Source organism: Pristiophorus japonicus, chromosome 13 (assembly GCF_044704955.1).
Source record: "Pristiophorus japonicus isolate sPriJap1 chromosome 13, sPriJap1.hap1, whole genome shotgun sequence".
Classification (NCBI taxonomy): Eukaryota; Metazoa; Chordata; class Chondrichthyes; family Pristiophoridae; genus Pristiophorus; species Pristiophorus japonicus.
The window spans coordinates 19634659-19652323 of NC_091989.1; the positions used below are offsets into that span (position 1 = coordinate 19634659).

General features: G+C 45.3%; 1 protein-coding gene across 4 annotated transcripts in view; it reads left to right on the top strand.

The window, feature by feature from the left end:
- The window catches only part of LOC139277948 (uncharacterized), a 53877-nt gene that overhangs the window by 19838 nt on the left and 16374 nt on the right, over positions 1-17665 (top strand). For 3 of the 4 annotated variants that reach the window (XM_070896579.1, XM_070896577.1, XM_070896578.1), the window contains exons 6-8: positions 1422-1669; positions 9303-9368; positions 10941-11103. In XM_070896579.1, coding sequence (XP_070752680.1) covers positions 1422-1669; positions 9303-9368; positions 10941-11103 — 477 coding nt within the window. The remainder of the gene's footprint in view (positions 1-1421; positions 1670-9302; positions 9369-10940; positions 11104-17665) is intronic. The other variant, XM_070896580.1, reaches the window with a different exon arrangement.

The following is a 17665-nucleotide window of genomic DNA, read 5'->3' on the forward strand; positions in this document are numbered from 1 at the left end:
GAGGAGGGGAAGGGGAATGAAAAATACATTTATTAAAAAAGGTAGAGAAAATAAAGCTCTGAATGTGTTCACTGCATAACACAATCTGGAATTCAATTAATGTTTGCCGACTTACAAAATCAGCCTTTTCCAATGAACCTACAAGAAGACACTCGGTTGTCCCAATATCATCGAACAAAGTAACAACAAATAAAAGTACCCCCTTTTAGAGGACACAACTAATAAAGGACTAAACCACAAAGCAAAGGAAACTTATAACTTAAATAATAATATCACCCGTGTCCAGTCAACCCTCCGGTCCCTGCGGTGCCCATCGGTCGCGGAAGGTCTCAAGCGGACGGTCGACATTACATGTTCCTTCTCCAGGGCCACCCGGGCACGGACAAGCCTGCGGAAGAGAGGCAGGCAGCCAGAGCGACCCCTCCCCCCCAGGCCCCGTCCAGCCTAGACCTGAGATTTGTGGCAGACTTATATTTCAAGTTTTGCTGCAATTCAATTTGTCGATAATTTATCTCTCAAATTCCTGATCCTGAGCTATAATGATCAAATATCTGTGTACCACACAACCGTTAATAGTGAGAAGATGTTACGCTGAGGATTAAACGTGTGGATTAAACACTTACTGAGGTGTCAGACAGAGTGTGATCTCCATACTCTGCTTAAACTGGAAATATGGATCCAGTATGTATACAAGCAGTAACTCAGCACGCCCCCAACACAGCGAAGGAGTGGGACCACTGAGATGAAAAGAGAAGGCCAAGGAGTGGCCTAATAGAGGTCTGTAAATTTATGAAGGGGTTTGATAAGGTAGACATGGAGAAAGTATTTCCGCTTGTGGGGAAATCCCAAAACTATGGGCCAAGAATAAAAGATAGTCACTAATAAATCCAATAAGGAATTCAGGAGAAACTTCTTTACCCAGAGTGTGGTTAGAATATGGAACATGCGACCATTTGGAGCAGTAGAGGCAAATAGCATTTGATGCATTTAAAGGGAAGCTAAATAAGTACACAAGGAAGAAAGGAATAGAAGGTTATGCTGATGGGATAGATGAAGCGGGGTGGGAGGAGGCTCGTGTGGAACACAACTCCGGCACAGACCAGTTGGGTCGAATGGCCTGTTTCTGTGCTGTAAATTTCATGTAACCTATGAAAGTGAAGGTGAGAGTTTATCACCCATGCTACAGGAATAAGAATGACACAACACAATGACAGACCAGGTAAGGTAGCACCAATGCAGCCCTACCTAACTAGCCCTGCCCCCTTCGGCATGGCCTCTATCACGTGGCGTTCCTGCAAATGCCGCCTAAGCAAATTGACAGCCTCACCAACACATTAGCCCTGTGAAAGTCTGATTTTCTACTGAAACCGTGTTGCTTCAGCAACGCTAAGTGTCTGACGTATTTTAAAATTCTTGCTTAGGGCAATCCCTTAACCCGAGACAATTGCTACAGCACTGCTGTCAGGCAATCCACAGCAGTTGAAATTCTGGACAATGTCCTCCTAAGAGACGGGTCCATGTATGGGTCGATTTTTGCACCACATGCAGACCAACGAGGGCAGACGAAGGAGGACCTGAAAGAGACTGCACGGGCGGCATTCCAGAACAAAGTTCAGGAGAAAGGAAGGGAAACTGGAAATGCCATACATTATCTTCACAGCAGGATACTGTAAGTAAACATTTGTACTTCAACCGTAGTCCTTTGTAGACGCTCTTGCTCTCGCTATTTTTTTCTGATTGCAATTGAAACTCCCACATCTCCCCCATCCCAGAATCTGGCTCCAAGCAATTGACTTATCTTTTTTGTACTAAACGATTCTTTTCTGCTCAGAAACTTTTAACTCCCTATATAGCCAAATTCCATCAATGACTGGAATAATGAACCTGTGTCTTGGGAGATGTAATGTATGCACCTGGGAGTCCGTGAACCGACTGAGTGTGCACACAGGTTTGTAGCGCTGTTGAGGTATTGCACGGGGCGAATCGGTTTTTAAGTCGGTTCACGGACTCCCAGGCCACCTGCAGTTTCTGCGGTCTGGAAGAGTCCGTGTTCCATGTTTTTATGGAGTGTGCGAGGTTGCAGCCCCTGTTCCATTATTTAAAGGGGCTGCTCCTCAATTTCTGGTTGCACTTCAGTCCCACACTCCTGATCTTTGGGCACGCTGTGCGGAGGGGAGCGGGTAGGTCCGAGGGCCTCCTCGTAGGACTGCTCCTGGGCACGGCCAAGGGTGCCATCAGCTGGTCCAGGCAGCGGGCGGTTGAGGGGGTCGTTCAGCCTGACTGCCTGCCTCTCTTCTGCGCCTACATCCGGGCCAGGGTGTCCTTAGAGATGGAGCACGTGGTGTCCACCGGTACGCTCGCGGCCTTCCGCGAGAGGTGGGCACCGGAGGGACTGGAGTGCTTTATTACCCCCGGCAACCAAATTTTAATTTGATTTTATATGTTTTAAAGTTTAATTTGTTTTAATTGCTGGGTTTTTAGTGTCGCCCTCCCCTTTTATAGGGGGCACTTGTAAAAATTTATGATTTTATTGCCCCCAAAAAAATCACAAAAAACCCCCCAAAAAAAGTTTTTAAAAAAACAAACAAAAAAAAAAGGGCAGTTGAAAAATGTTTGGAGTGTCCCCCAGATTGGGGGGCATTTGACTTAATTGGTTAATTTTGTCTCCTATTAAAAGAGTTGTAGCGCTGTTGAGGTATTGCAGGGGGCAAATCGGTTTTTAAGTCGGTTCACGAACTCCCAGGCCGCCTGCAATTTCTGCGGTCTGGAAGAGTCCGTGTTCCATGTTTTTATAGAATGTGCGAGGTTGCAGCCCCTGTTCCAATATTTAAAGGGCTGCATCTCAAATTCTGGTTGCACTTCAGTCCCACTCTCCTGATCTTTGGGCACCCTGTGCGGAGGGGAGCGGGTAGGTCCGAAGGCCTCCTCGTAGGACTGCTCCTGGGCATGGCCAAGGTGGCCATCAGCCGGTCCAGACAGCGGGCGGTCGAGGGGGTCGTTCAGCCCGACTGCCTGCCTCTCTTCTGTTCGAGCCAGGGTGTCCCTGGAGATGGAGCACGCAGTGTCTACCGGTACGCTCGTGGCCTTCCGCGAGAGGTGGGCACCAGAGGGACTGAAGTGCATCATCACCCCCGTCAACCAAATTTTAATTTGAACCACATGTCCAAAGTTTAATTTGTCTAAGTTTGTCGGTTTTAGCCAGAGGGCACTTGTATAATTTGTGCTTTTGGTGCCCTCAAAAAAAAAAAGCAAGGGGGCACTTGAAAAGTTTTTGGAGTGTGCACCCCCTTTGATCAGGGGGCACTTGTTTTATGTTTACAACAAAAATAGTTGTAGCGCTGTTGAGGTATTGCACGGGGCGAATCGGTTTTTAAGTCGGTTCACGAACTCCCAGGCCGTCTGCAATTTCTGCTTTCTGGAAAAAGTCCGTGTTCCATGTGTATGTACATTGTTTCAGGTTGCAGCCCCTGTTCCAATATTTGAAGGGACTGTTCCTCAAATTCTGGTTGCACTTCAGTCCCACGCTCCTGATCTTTGGACATCCTGTGCGGAGGGGAGCGGGCAGGTCGGAAGGCCTCCCCCAAGGGGGCCATCAGCCAGTCCAGGCAGTGGGCGGTTGAGGGGGTTGTTCAGCCCGACTGCCTGCCTCTCTTCCATGGTTACGTTCGAGCCAGGGTGTCCCTGGAGATGGAGCACACGGTGTCCACCGGTACATTTGCGGCCTTCCGCGAGAGGTGGGTACCAAAGGGACTGGAGTGCATCATCACCCCCGGGAACAAGATTTTAATTTAATTTGATAAAGTTCCCAAGTTAATTTGGATTTATGGGTTCTAGTGCCCTTTAAAAAAGGGGTACTTGATTTAAACATTCAACTTAAAATAGTTGTAGAGCTGTTGAGTTGGGAGTGGCTTACCCAGTCACAAGATGTTCACAAGACTCAATAAAACCCCAGCCAGTTGGGTTCGGGGGATCCACGATGAGGCAGGTGGTTGTGAGCCTGGTGGATGAACTGGTAATGTGTAGTGTGATTGTTAAACCTTTGCTAATAAACCAACTAGTTCTTAATAGCAATGTGTTGCTATGAATTCTTAAGCAAAGAACCCATGAAGCAAATACATTACAGGAGGCTCTTCAACCACCTCTCTTGGACTCACAATAGATTGATAGATGGTTATTTTCTCACCTCTAGCCTCCAAAGTCTGTTATAGTGTTCCTTCATTTTATTGACACCACTAAGGTCATTGCTTCCCTAAACTTTCTCCTCTTGTTTCACCTAATCTCCAAATACACATTCTCCCTGCATTATCATTGTGGTGAAATCAAGATTCATTGCATCAACTTGAACTCATTCTTTTTGAGGACTTCAAAATTACATCGAATTGCATAGAGTTTACAGCCCAGAAACAGGCCATTTGGCTCAACTGGTCTATTGCGTCATTTATGCTTTAAACGAGCCTCCTCCCACCACTCATCATCAAACCCTATCAGCAGTCAGAATCAGGTGAATTTATAATGGGGAACAAAGAAATGGCAGACCAATTGAACAAATACTTTGGTTCTGTCTTCACGAAGGAAGACACAAATAACCTTCCCTAAATAGTAGGGGACCGAGGATCTAGCGAGAAGAAAGAACTGAAGGAAACCCTTATCAGTCAGGAAATTGTGTTAGGGAAATTGATGGGATTGAAGGCCGATAAATCCCCAGGGCCTGATAGTCTGCATCCCAGAGTACTTAAGGAAGTGGCCCTAGAAATAGTGGATGCATTGGTGATCATTTTCTCAGAGTCTATCGAGTCTGGAGCAGTTCCTATGGACTGGAGGGTAGCTAATGTAACACCACTTTTTAAAAAAGGAGGGAGAGAGAAAATGGGGTATTATAGACCGGTTAGCCTGACATCGGTAGTGGGGAAAATGTTGGAATCAATTATTAAAGATGTAATAGCAGCACATTTGGAAAGCAGTGACAGGATCGGTCCGAGTCAGCATGGATTTATGAAAGGGAAATCATGCTTGACAAATCTTCTAGAATTTTTTGAGGATGTAACTAATAGAGTGGACAAGGGAGAACCAGTGGATGTGGTGTATTTGGACTTTCAAAAGGCTTTTGACAAGGTCCACACAAGAGATTAGTGTGAAAAATTAAAGCACATGGTATTGGGGGTAATGTATTGACGTGGATAGAAAACTGGTTGGCAGACAGGAAGCAGAGAGTCGGGATAAACCGGTCCGTTTCAGAATGGCTGGCAGTGACTAGTGGGATGCCGCAGGGCTCAGTGCTGGGACCCCAGCTATTTACAATATATATCAATGATTTAGATGAAGGAACTGAGTGTAATATCTCCAGGTTTGCAGATGACACTAAGCTGGGTGGTGGTGTGAGCTGTGAGGTGGATGCTAAGAGGCTGCAGGGTGTCTTGGACAGGTTAGATGAGTGGGCAAATGCATGGCAGATGCAGTATAATGTGGATAAATGTGAGGTTATCCACTTTGGTGGCAAAAACATGAAGGCAGAATATTATCTGAATGGCAGCAGATTAGGAAAAGGGGAGGTGCAACGAGACCTGGTACATCAGTCATTGAAAGTTGGCATGCAGGTACAGCAGGCGGTGAAGAAGGCAAATGACATATTGGCCTTCATAGCTAAGGGATTTGAGTATAGGAGCAGGGAGGTCTTAATGCAGTTGTACAGGGCCTTGGTGAGGCCTAACCTGGAATATTGTGTTCAGTTTTGGTCTCCTAATCTGAGGAAGGACATTCTTGCTATTGAGGGAGTGCAGCGAAGGTTCACCAGAGTGATTCCCGGGATGGCAGGACTGACATATGAGGAGAGACTGAATCGACTGGGCCTGTATTCACTGGAGTTTAGAAGAATGAGAGGGGATCTCATAGAAACATATAAAATTCTGACGGGATTGGGCAGGTTAGATGCAGGAAGAATGTTCCCGCTGTTGGGGAAGTCTGGAACCAGGGGTCACAGTCTAAGGATTTAGGACCGAGATGAGGAGAAACTTCTTCACACAGAGACTTATGAACCTGTGGAATTCCCTACAGCAGAGAGTTGTTGATGCCAGTTCGTTAGATATATTCAAGAGGGAGTTAGATATGGCCCTTATGGCTCAGGAGATCAAGGGGTATGGGGAGAAAGCAGGAAAGGGGTACTGAGGGAATGATCAGCCATGATCTTATTGAATGGTGGTGCAGGCTCGAAGGGCCAAATGGCCTACTCCTGCACCTATTTTCTATGTTTCTATGTTACCCTTCGATTATTTTGTCCCTCGTGTTTATCTAGCTTCCTTTTAAATGCATCTATGCTATTTGCCTCAACTACTCCCTGTGGTAGCGAGTTCCACATTCTTTTGAGTAAAGAAGTTTCTCCTGAATTCCCCATTGGATTTATTCATGACTTTCTTATGGCCCCTAGTTTTGGTTTCCCGCACAAGTGGAAACATATTCTCCATCTCTACCCTATCAAACTCCTGCATAATTTTAATTGTGGAACTATGGAAATTGTGAATCACCTCAGCTTCCTCAGTTCTCTCATTCTTCCACAATCTGCAGGCTTTAAAACCCAAGTTTGGTGCCCCCTATCTCTTGATCTACTTGATCTTCTCTTTCTTACTCTTTTCTTACTTCGTGGTGTGGTGAACTGTGCACCTTGGCTCTTTTTCTTGGTCTCTTATTGACGCTTGTTAATATCGGGAAGGTTTTGAACGTACTCAATTCCTGGAACAGCCCACTCCAAACACTGGGCTCAAGCAATGCAGCTTTAGTTGTAAGGGAAAGTTCACAGAGAAATTTTCGATAGCGATCCAAAATAAAAAACTACTTGCAGCATTTGTCACATCGCCATGTCACCAATTGCTTCCTTACACCCTCCTTCCTCTAAGTACAAACACGCTTATCCCATTGTTAAGCTGCCTGTAACATTGTTCATCAGAGTTAAAGGTGATTCAATGGGATGAGCATATTTGCACTCAAAGGAAATAGCTAACCACTGATGGAGGAGGTGGCGGGAAAGGGTGGCTGAGTTAAAGCACCTGTTAAGACTGGGATTCAAACCATAGTTCCAGACATGGGAACTGAAATATAAACAGGAAATGCTGCAAATTTGAAACAGGTCACTTGGCCTCTGAAAGAGAAAAGGCAGATTAATGTTCATGATTCAACCTTTATCTTTTGGATACTAATTGGTCTGCTGCCATTTTCTAGAATGTTCCATTTTTACCTCAGATTTCTGGCTTTTCAGTGTTTCTTTTTCCCTCATATGTGGGAAGAAAATGTATCTATTTTCATTGCACGGCTGTGTCAGAGTGTTCATGAATCAGGTCTATACTCACAGTAGTTCTTGTGTTTTAAGTTTGTATGTATATATATAAAATACTAATCATTTTTTCCATTTTCCCACTAACCCTTTCCTAAAGACAGTGGTCCACTGATACTTTGCTCAATTGTGAGCCTAATGAGTGTTTGTAGATAAACCCACTTCTGTCCTTCCCTGAGAGCCACATATATAGACTTATAGTAGTTAGGAGAGAAATGTAGGTCTGTCTTCCTCTCGAACCAAGGGCCACTAAGACCAATTTTAACACTTCAACTGATGAGATCAGATAACCAAGACCTTCCTGGACTGGACTACTTCGTTGCCCACTGCATTTAATCGCAGAACACTTTTCTTTTTTTCATTATATTGCCAATATAATATGTAAAAGAGCCAGAGGGGAAATTGGGAGATTTTTTTTTTAACACAGTGAGTTGTTATGATCTGGAATGCATTGCCTGAAAAAGACTGCCTGAAAGCACTCCAGAAACTTGAGCACAAAAATCTAGGCTGGCACTCCTAGTGTAGTACTGAGGGAGTGCTGCACTGTCGGAGGTGCCATCGTTCAGATGACGTTAAACCGAGGCCTTGTCTGCCCTCTGAGGTGGACGTAAAAGATCCCCTGGCACTATTTCAAAGCAGAGCAGGGGAGTTCTCCCTGGGGGTGTCCTGGCATATATATATCCCTCAATCGACATCACTTAAAAAAACAGATTATCTGGTCATTATCATATTGCTGTTTGTGGGAGCTTGCTGTGCGCAAATTGGCTGTCACGTTTCCTACATTACAACAGTGGCTGCACTTCAAATGAATACTTAATTGGCTGTAAAATTCTTTGGGATGTCCTGAGGTAATGAAAGACGCTATATAAATGCAAGTCTTTCTTTTTATTTGAAATGGTGGTGGAAGCTGATTCAATTGCAACTTTCAAAACAGAATTGGATATATACTTGAAAAGGAAAGATTTGCAGGTCTATGGGGGAAAAAGCAGGGGAGTGGGACTAATTGGAAAGCTCTTTCAAAGGGTAGATACAACTACGATAGGGTATTGGTAAGGCTGCACCTGGAGTACTGCGTGCAGTTTTGGTCACCTTACTTAAGGAAGGATATACTGGCTTTGGAGGGGGTACAGAGACGATTCACTAGGCTGATTCCGGAGATGAGGGGGTTACCTTATGATGATAGATTGAGTAGACTGGGTCTTTACTCGTTGGAGTTCAGAAGGACTCAGAGGGGTGATCTTATAGAAACATTTAAAATCATGAAAGGGATAGACAAGATAGAGGCAGAGAGGTTGTTTCCACTGGTAGGGGAGGCTAGAACTAGGGGGCACAGTCTCAAAATACGGGGGAGCCAATTTAAAACCGAGTTGAGAAGGAATTTCTTCTCCCAGAGGGTTGTGAATCTGTGGAATTCTCTGCCCAAGGAAGCAGTTGAGGCTAGCTCATTGAATGTATTTAAGTCACAGATAAATAGATTTTTAACCAATAAGGGAATTAAGGGTTACGGGGAGAGGGTGGGTAAGTGGAGCTGAGTCCACGGCCAGATCAGCCATGATCTTATTGAATGGCGGAGCAGGCTCGAGGGGCTAGAAGGCCTACTCCTGTTCCTAATTCTTATGTTCTTATGTTCTTATGTACGATAGGCTGAATGACCTCCTTCTGCGCTGTAAGATTCTATGATTAGCCTATAACATTTCCGTCTTTAGCTCTCGGTCACAAGATTACCAGATCAGAAGGTAGATATGGATGAGGGAGGCCATGAGACCCATCATAGCCCATCCATACAATAAGAACCGACAGTCCTACCATCACACCATCTATCTTTTATATGATTGCTGGATTTTTGCCTGCTCGACCCTACCCTTTCCATTGTGTTCACCCTTCTTAATGTGAAATTTCAGTTTTAAATCTGCATCACCATGTGTTGGCCACCACTGCCCTATGGCCTACCTTTCTAAACCCATATTGATGCACTTCATAGGAGCCTTCAAGAAGAACAGCAGGATTATGAAGACCACTTGGCAGTGGAGTTGGAAGCCTACAACAGGTACCTGGAGCAGACGTAGTCCCAAATCCTTCAATGACAAGAAGCAATTAACTTGGTCATTGCAAAAATCATTAATAATTCTATTCACGAATAAAAACTGTAATTATTTTTTAACTGGAGCAAATAGATCAAGGTTAAGTTGTCATCATTCTAGTTTACTGTACATGGGACAAAAATCAAAGGCAACAGCAACCTCCAGGGCACTTAATAGGATTCAATAGGATTTATTTTTGGATCCTTCAATAGGATTCTTATTTAAACAACCCCTCCCACCCATTTCCTATCCTGAAGAAACTGGGGGTAATTTTAACCTCACCCGCTGGGCGAGCAACTAACAGAAGCTTTACACTCAGCTTAGTTTGGCTTTAAGTTAGATTGCAATTACTAGGGTTTGGTTTCATGGATGCAACAGTAGTCTTGCAGGTTTTGGCTGGGCCGTATTGTAATCCTCTCACTGATCAGTCCAAGCAACAGATATGCTGCTTCAGAATGTAGTAGGCATGTTCCACTGTCATCCTGGTGGATATGTAGACTACATTGTGCTCTTACTTTATGGTCGCACTGTCGTCTCTGAGCTCCGCTGACAAAACTCACCCCAGTAAATATTGGGGCCTATCATTCTACGCAGTATGTAATCATCTTCATCTACTTATCTCTAGATAGTCATCCAGCTCTTTTTGTTAAAGGTGTTAATTGGCATGCCATTAATTGGTTTAGTTGGAACTCTATTCTACATATCCACTACTCTGGGAAAAGGGATCATTTTCATCCCAAGTCTTGCTTTAGGTTTGTTGATGTTCTATTCATTGATCAGAAAATTCTGTCCTTCCAACACACAATCTTCAAGCCATTAATTTTCATAGTTGGAAAATCACGGCCTGGAGATGTTGGATTTTCCGATAACTTCTCCGGTTTGGGCAGGTCTCTGAATGGATGATTTCCTTGTCTTCGCTTCCCCTGATCCCGTCTCTCCCAGGAGCACTGAGGTGGAAAATCCCACCACATGGCTTCTAGTTCTAGGAGCATAGGAACAGGAGTAGGCTGGTCAAACCGTGAAGCCTGCTCCGCCATTCAGTCAGACCATGGCTGATCTGTACCTCAACTCAATTTGCCCGCCTTTACTCCAAATCCCTTGATACCCTTACCCAACAAAAATATTTTGGTCTCAGTCTACAGTCACTGCCCAAGTTACTTATCTCTGCCTTATCTGTTCCCCTCAGCATTTCACAAACCTAGATCATATCTGCTCTTTATTCTTATTTTCTCCAGTGATAACAAGTTCCGTTCTGTGAGGCTTTCCTTTTAACTAAGAGTCTTTGGTCCCAGCCTCATTCTTCTCTAGACTCTTTGCAATGCAACAATGTCCTTCTGAGGACAAGCATTGTTCATTTGGACTAGGAACCATGTGCAAATGGCCCTTACACGAGAGAAGGCTTGCACTCATTAGTCTGGTAGGATTCTAACCCCCACCGAGTTCCAGATGTGAGCTCACCGATGATCTATGTAAGGATTTTGTTCTTGACAAAATGTGTAGCAGAAATAAAAACAAATTCCCTGACTTCTCCCTCCCAGGTATTTGGATGCTATTCCCGCTGAAGATTATCAGAGCATTGATTCCGAGAAGGTCCCCAGTGCCATGGAGAAATACATGTTCACCAAGTTCTGGGAGAGATGGGATCGGGGGCAGCGAAGGCAAAGAAATCGTCCATTCAGAGACCTGACCAAACCGGAAGAGGTAAGGCCCAGCCTCAGGGCCGGCAATCTTTAGCCGGGGCAGCCAGCTCACTTTTTATTTCCTCCCAGTAAACTTTGCCAGATGTATTTAGCACAAAAGAAATAGTGCCACGTGAATTTATTTGATTTACACGGTTGCACATTCATTCCCTGTTTATATCCTCCAGGGGTCATTTAGTGAGGTCCCACACTCCACACATGGAGGCGGCACCAATTGAAACTTTGTGGAAATGCTATCTGTGATTTCCTGTCTATTGAAATTAATGGATGGAAAATCCCACGGCTTAAAGGTCAACCGAGCCAGTAGGCAGGGGCAGACTGACTGTACGGGAAACCAGGAGGATTCTCCAGTGCCCCCATCAACGGTTCCAAAGCGCTGTGTTATCAGCGTCCCCTCATTTTCCTGCGAGCATCCCGAAGAATCCCGCACCCTTTCGGGGGAAGCCAACCCTCTTTTTTTTGTCTGGCGCAGTATTAATGGTAAGTACTGCAGGGAATCAAATACGGCCAGGGTGATGATCTGGACTAGTTTCGATCACCTGGATAGGTCGGAGAGGAATTTTCCCAGATTTTTTTTCTCCCTAAATTGGCCTGGGTTTTTATCTGGTTTTGGCCTCTCCCAGGAGATCACATGGCTCCGGTTGGGGTGGAACGTAGAATGTTTCAGTATAAGGGGTGTCGCAGTTGTGTGAGGCGGACGGGTTGGGCTGGGTGCTCTTTGCCTTTCCGGCATTGTTCATAGGTTTATATGTAACCTTCAGGGCTGCTGACCAAGGGCCGTGCGGCTCTTTGTCGGCCGGTGCGGACACGATGGGCCGAAATGGCCTCCTTCTGCGCTGTAAATTTCTATGTTTCTATGTTTCTCTTTTGGAAGTAGGAATACAACTTGTATTTTATAGCGCTTTTAATGTAGTAAAACATCCCAAGGCGCTTCACAGGAGCGATTATCAAACACATTTTTGACACTGACACACATAAGGAGGTATTAGGGCAGGACTTGGTCAAAGCGGTAGGTTTTAAGGAGCATCTTCGAGGAGGAGAGAGAGGTAAAGAGGAGGAGAGGTTTAAGGAAGGAATTCCAGAGCCGAGAGCCCAGGCAGCTGAAGGCATGGCCTCCAATGGTGGAGCGATTAAAATCAGGGATGCACAAAAGGCCAGAAATGGAGAACGCAGAGATCGCGGAGGTTTGTAGGGCAGGAGAAGGCTATAGAGATAGGGAGGGCCGAGGCCATGGAGGGATTTGAAAACAAAGATGAGAATTTTAAAATCAAGGCTTTGTCGGACCGGGAACCAATGTCGATCAGCGAGCACAGGGGTGATGGGTGAATGGAACTTGGTGCAGGTTAGGATGTGGGCGCAGAGTTTTGGATGAGTTCACATTGATGGAGGGTCTGTGGAGGTTATGATAGTAGGACAAGGCAGCACATGGTCAAAGTACTGAGAGACAAATTTAGGAAAGCTGTCTGGCAGCTCATGCAAAATGTGGTCGGTACTTGGAATGGATTCTGCATGGGATAGTTCGGGATAAAACCTTGGACTTGTTAAGTACGGAAGAACTCCACAAGACTGAGTACTATGAGCTAAAACTGAGGTGACCTTAGTCTCTTTAATACAACTCCAGAGTGCCTAAGCAGCATGGCAGACAACCTTTTATACTCCCTTGCACGAGGTGTACAGGTGACCCTTGGGCCTCCAACAGTTGCGCCCTCTGGTGGCAAGTCTTACACAGTTACAACGTTTACATACATGACAGGACTTATTTAAAAGACTTTTGGATGGTGTGATGGACAGATTGTAGGCTTTTCTAGATGACTGAGCTTGCATGGACTGAATGATATTCCTCATTCTTCTGATCTAATTTGCTTCACATGTCTGTGCTGGGACCTTTCACCTGTCGGGAACTGCGTCTTGTACCTATATTGGCACTGTCTTGGTGCCGCATATTCTTGCCTTTATCTGTGTCTTTTCTGTTACTGGAATTTCATAAAAGGCTAATTAAACACATTGATTCAACCAGAATATTTATTACTGTCAAAAATTGTGCTGACAGAGCCTGAGGCCTTCAGTACTTATGAACTTTCTGAGGAATGAGCACAAATGAGGGACATATCTCCTGAGCTCACACATTCACCTCTGATAAACCTCTTTTTAATTAGAAACTTGGAGGAATATTCTACCAAAATGTTTTCCTTTTCTCTTCTATCCAGAAGCCGGACAATGAACCAAGAATGGAGGGAACAAGTGGCACTGAAATAGTGTAGCAAGAGGGTTGGTGGAACAGCCTGGGGTCTTGGCTAATGATATAGCCTGGGGACTGGGCCAATGACATAGCCTGGGGACTGGGCCAGTGACATAGCCTGGAGTCTGGGCCAATGACATAGGCCGGAGGCTGAGCCAGTGATATAGCCTGGGGTTTGGGCCAATGATATAGCCTGGGGACTGGGCCAATGACATAGCCTGGGGTCTGGGCCAATGACATAGCCTCTGATCTGGGCCAATGACATAGCTTGGGGTCTGGGCCAATGACATAGCCTGGGGTCTGGGCCAATGACATAGCCTGGGGTCTGGGCCAGTGACATAGCCTGGGGACTGGGCCAGTGACATAGCCTCTGGTCTGGGCCAATGACATAGCTTGGGGTCTGGGCCAGTGACAAAGCCTGGGGTCTGGGCCAGTGATATAGCCTGGGGTCTGGGCCAATGACATAGCCTCTGGTCTGGGCCAATGACATAGCTTGGGGTCTGGGCCAGTGACAAAGCCTGGGGTCTGGGCCAGTGATATAGTCCAAGGCTGGGCCAATGATATAGCCTGGGGGCTGTGCCAGTGACATAGCTTGAGGAAAATTATGCGAAAGCCATGAGTAAATTTCCAATCGTGCTCCCAACAGGCGAGGCTCCCCACAGAGAGTGCAAAGTCATAAAATTGCCTGCCCTGAAATTGTAAGCTTGGGACAGTTCTGCTCCCACACCATTCACCTTCACTGTTCTCTGGTGTGAAGCAAGGCATTTGCAGTCAGTGTCGTTGCCTAACCTGCTCATTCAAAGGTTTTCATTATTACAGCTACAGAAGAGCCACCAGAGGTCAGAGGTTGGTTAGAAGCTGCTGCAGTCACAGAATTCAACATGGCATAAGTGTCACTCGCCATGCCAAGACTTTTCCACCTTCATGCTTTTTTCTAACTATGACGTCTATCCTCCCCTTCTGTCAAGCGATGCCAGAGGCTTGGCTTTAAACTCTCATATTAGACAAGCACAAGTACCTTTGTTTAAAATGGGAGAAAGGGATAGACTGAGTAATTACAGGCCAGTCAGCCTAACCTCAGTGGTGGAAAAATTATTGGAAAAAATCCTGAGGGACAGGATAAATCTTCATTTGGAAAGACTTGGATTAATCAAGGACAGTCAGCATGGATTTGTTAAGGGAACTTGATTTAATTTTTCGAGGAGTTAACCAGGAGGGCTGATGAGGGCAGTGCGTTTGATGTAGTGTACATGAATTTTAGCAAAGCTTTCGATAAGTTCCCACATGGCAGACTGGTCACGAAAGTAAAAGCCCATGGGATCCAGGGCAAAGTGACAAGTTGGATCCAAAATTGGCTCAGAGGTAGGAAGCAAAGGGTAATGGTTGATGGGTGTTTTTGTGACTGGAAGGCTGTATCCAGTGCGGTTCCGCAGGGCTCAGTGCTGGGTCCCTTGCTTTTTGTGGTATATATCAATGACTTGGATTTAAATGTTGGGGGTATGATTAAGAAGTTTGTAAATGACACTAAAATTGGGGGGGTGGTTGATAATGAAGAAGAAAGCTGCGGACTACAGGAAGATATCAGTGTACTGGTCAGGTGGGCAGAAGAGTGGCAAATGGAATTCAATCCGGATAAGTGTGAGGTAATGCATGTGGGGAGATCTAACAAGGCAAGGGAATACACATTAAATGGTACCACACTGAAAAGTGTAGTGGAACGGAGGGACCTTGGAGTGCAGGACCACAGATCCCTGAAGGTAGCAGGCCAGGTAGATAAGGTGGTTAAGAAGGCATATGGAACACTTGCCTTTATTAGTCGAGGCATGGAATACAAAAGCAAGGAAGTTATGCTTGAATTGTATAAAACATTGGTTAGGCCGCAACTGGAGTACGGTGTGCAGTTCTGGTCACCACATTACAGAAAAGATATGATTACACTGAAAAGGGTGCGAGGAGATTTACAAAAATGTTGCCTGGACTGGAGAATTTTGGCTATGAGGAAAGATTGGAGATGCTGGGTCTGTTTTATGGTGGAATTCTGCATTAGGATGGAGAATGAAACAGTTAATTCAGAGACCATGGTCCAGAACTTAAAGAAGGGTAACTTTGAAGGTATGAGGCGTGAATTGGCTAGGATAGATTGGCGAATGATACTGAAGGGGTTGACTGTGGATGGGCAATGGCAGACATTTAGAGACCGCATGGATGAACTACAACAATTGTACATTCCTGTCTGTCGTAAAAATAAAAAAGGGAAGGTGGCTCAACCGTGGCTATCAAGGGAAATCAGGGATAGCATTAAAGCCAAGGAAGTGGCATACAAATTGGCCAGAAATAGCAGAGAACCCGGGGACTGGGAGAAATTTAGAACTCAGCAGAGGAGGACAAAGGGTTTGATTAGGGCAGGGAAAATGGAGTACGAGAAGAAGCTTGCAGGGAACATTAAGACGGATTGCAAAAGTTTCTATAGATATGTAAAGAGAAAAAGGTTAGTAAAGACAAACGTAGGTCCCCTGCAGTCAGAATCAGGGGAAGTCATAACGGGGAACAAAGAAATGGCGGACCAATTGAACAAGTACTTTGGTTCGGTATTCACTGAGGAGGACACAAACAACCTTCCGGATATAAAAGGGGTCGGAGGGTCTAGTAAGGAGGAGGAACTGAGGGAAATCCTTATTAGTCGGGAAATTGTGTTGGGGAAATTGATGGGATTGAAGGCCGATAAATCCCCAGGGCCTGATGGACTGCATCCCAGAGTACTTAAGGAGGTGGCCTTGGAAATAGTGGATGCATTGACAGTCATTTTCCAACATTCCATTGACTCTGGATCAGTTCCTATGGAGTGGAGGGTAGCCAATGTAACCCCACTTTTTAAAAAAGGAGGGAGAGAGAAAACAGGGAATTACAGACCGGTCAGCCTGACATCGGTAGTGGGTAAAATGATGGAATCAATTATTAAGGATGTCATCGCAGTGCATTTGGAAAGAGGTAATATGATAGGTCCAAGTCAGCATGGATTTGTGAAAGGGAAATCATGCTTGACAAATCTTCTGGAATTTTTTGAGGATGTTTCCAGTAGAGTGGACAAGGGAGAACCAGTCGATGTGGTATATTTGGACTTTCAGAAGGCTTTCGACAAGGTCCCAGACAAGAGATTAATGTGCAAAGTTAAAGCACATGGGATTGGGGGTAGTGTGCTGACATGGATTGAGAACTGGTTGTCAGACAGGAAGCAAAGAGTAGGAGTAAATGGGGACTTTTCAGAATGGCAGGCAGTGACTAGTGGGGTACCGCAAGGTTCTGTGCTGGGGCACCAGCTGTTTACACTGTACATTAATGATTTAGACGAGGGGATTAAATGTAGTATCTCAAAATTTGCGGATGACACTAAGTTGGGTGGCAGTGTGAGCTGCAAGGAGGATTCTATGAGGCTGCAGAGCGACTTGGATAGGTTAGGTGAGTGGGCAAATGCATGGCAGATGAAGTATAATGTGGATAAATGTGAGGTTATCCACTTTGGTGGTAAAAACAGAGAGACAGACTATTATCTGAATGGTGACAGATTAGGAAAAGGAGAGGTGCAACGAGACCTGGGTGTCATGGTACATCAGTCATTGAAGGTTGGCATGCAGGTACAGCAGGTGGTTAAGAAAGCAAATGGCATGTTGGCCTTCATAGCGAGGGGATTTGAGTACAAGGGCAGGGAGGTGTTGCTACAATTGTACAGGGCCTTGGTGAGGCCACACCTGGAGTATTGTGTACAGTTTTGGTCTCCTAACCTGAGGAAGGACATTCTTGCTATTGAGGGAGTGCAGCGAAGGTTCACCAGACTGATTCCCGGGATGGCGGGACTGACCTATCAAGAAAGACTGGATCAACTGGGCTTGTATTCACTGGAGTTCAGAAGAATGAGAGGGGACCTCATAGAAACGTTTAAAATTCTGACGGGGTTAGACAGGTTAGATGCAGGAAGAATGTTCCCAATGTTGGGGAAGTCCAGAACCAGGGGACACAGTCTAAGGATAAGGGGGAAGCCATTTAGGACTGAGATGAGGAGGAATTTCTTCACCCAGAGAGTGGTGAACCTGTGGAATTCTCTACCACAGAAAGTTGTTGAGGCCAATTCACTAAATATATTCAAAAAGGAGTTAGATGAAGTCCTTACTATTAGGGGAATCAAGGGGTATGGTGAGAAAGCAGGAATGGGGTACTGAAGTTGCATGTTCAGCCATGAACTCATTGAATGGCGGTGCAGGCTAGAAGGGCCGAATGGCCTACTCCTGCACCTATTTTCTATGTTTCTATGTTTTCTTTGGAACAGAGA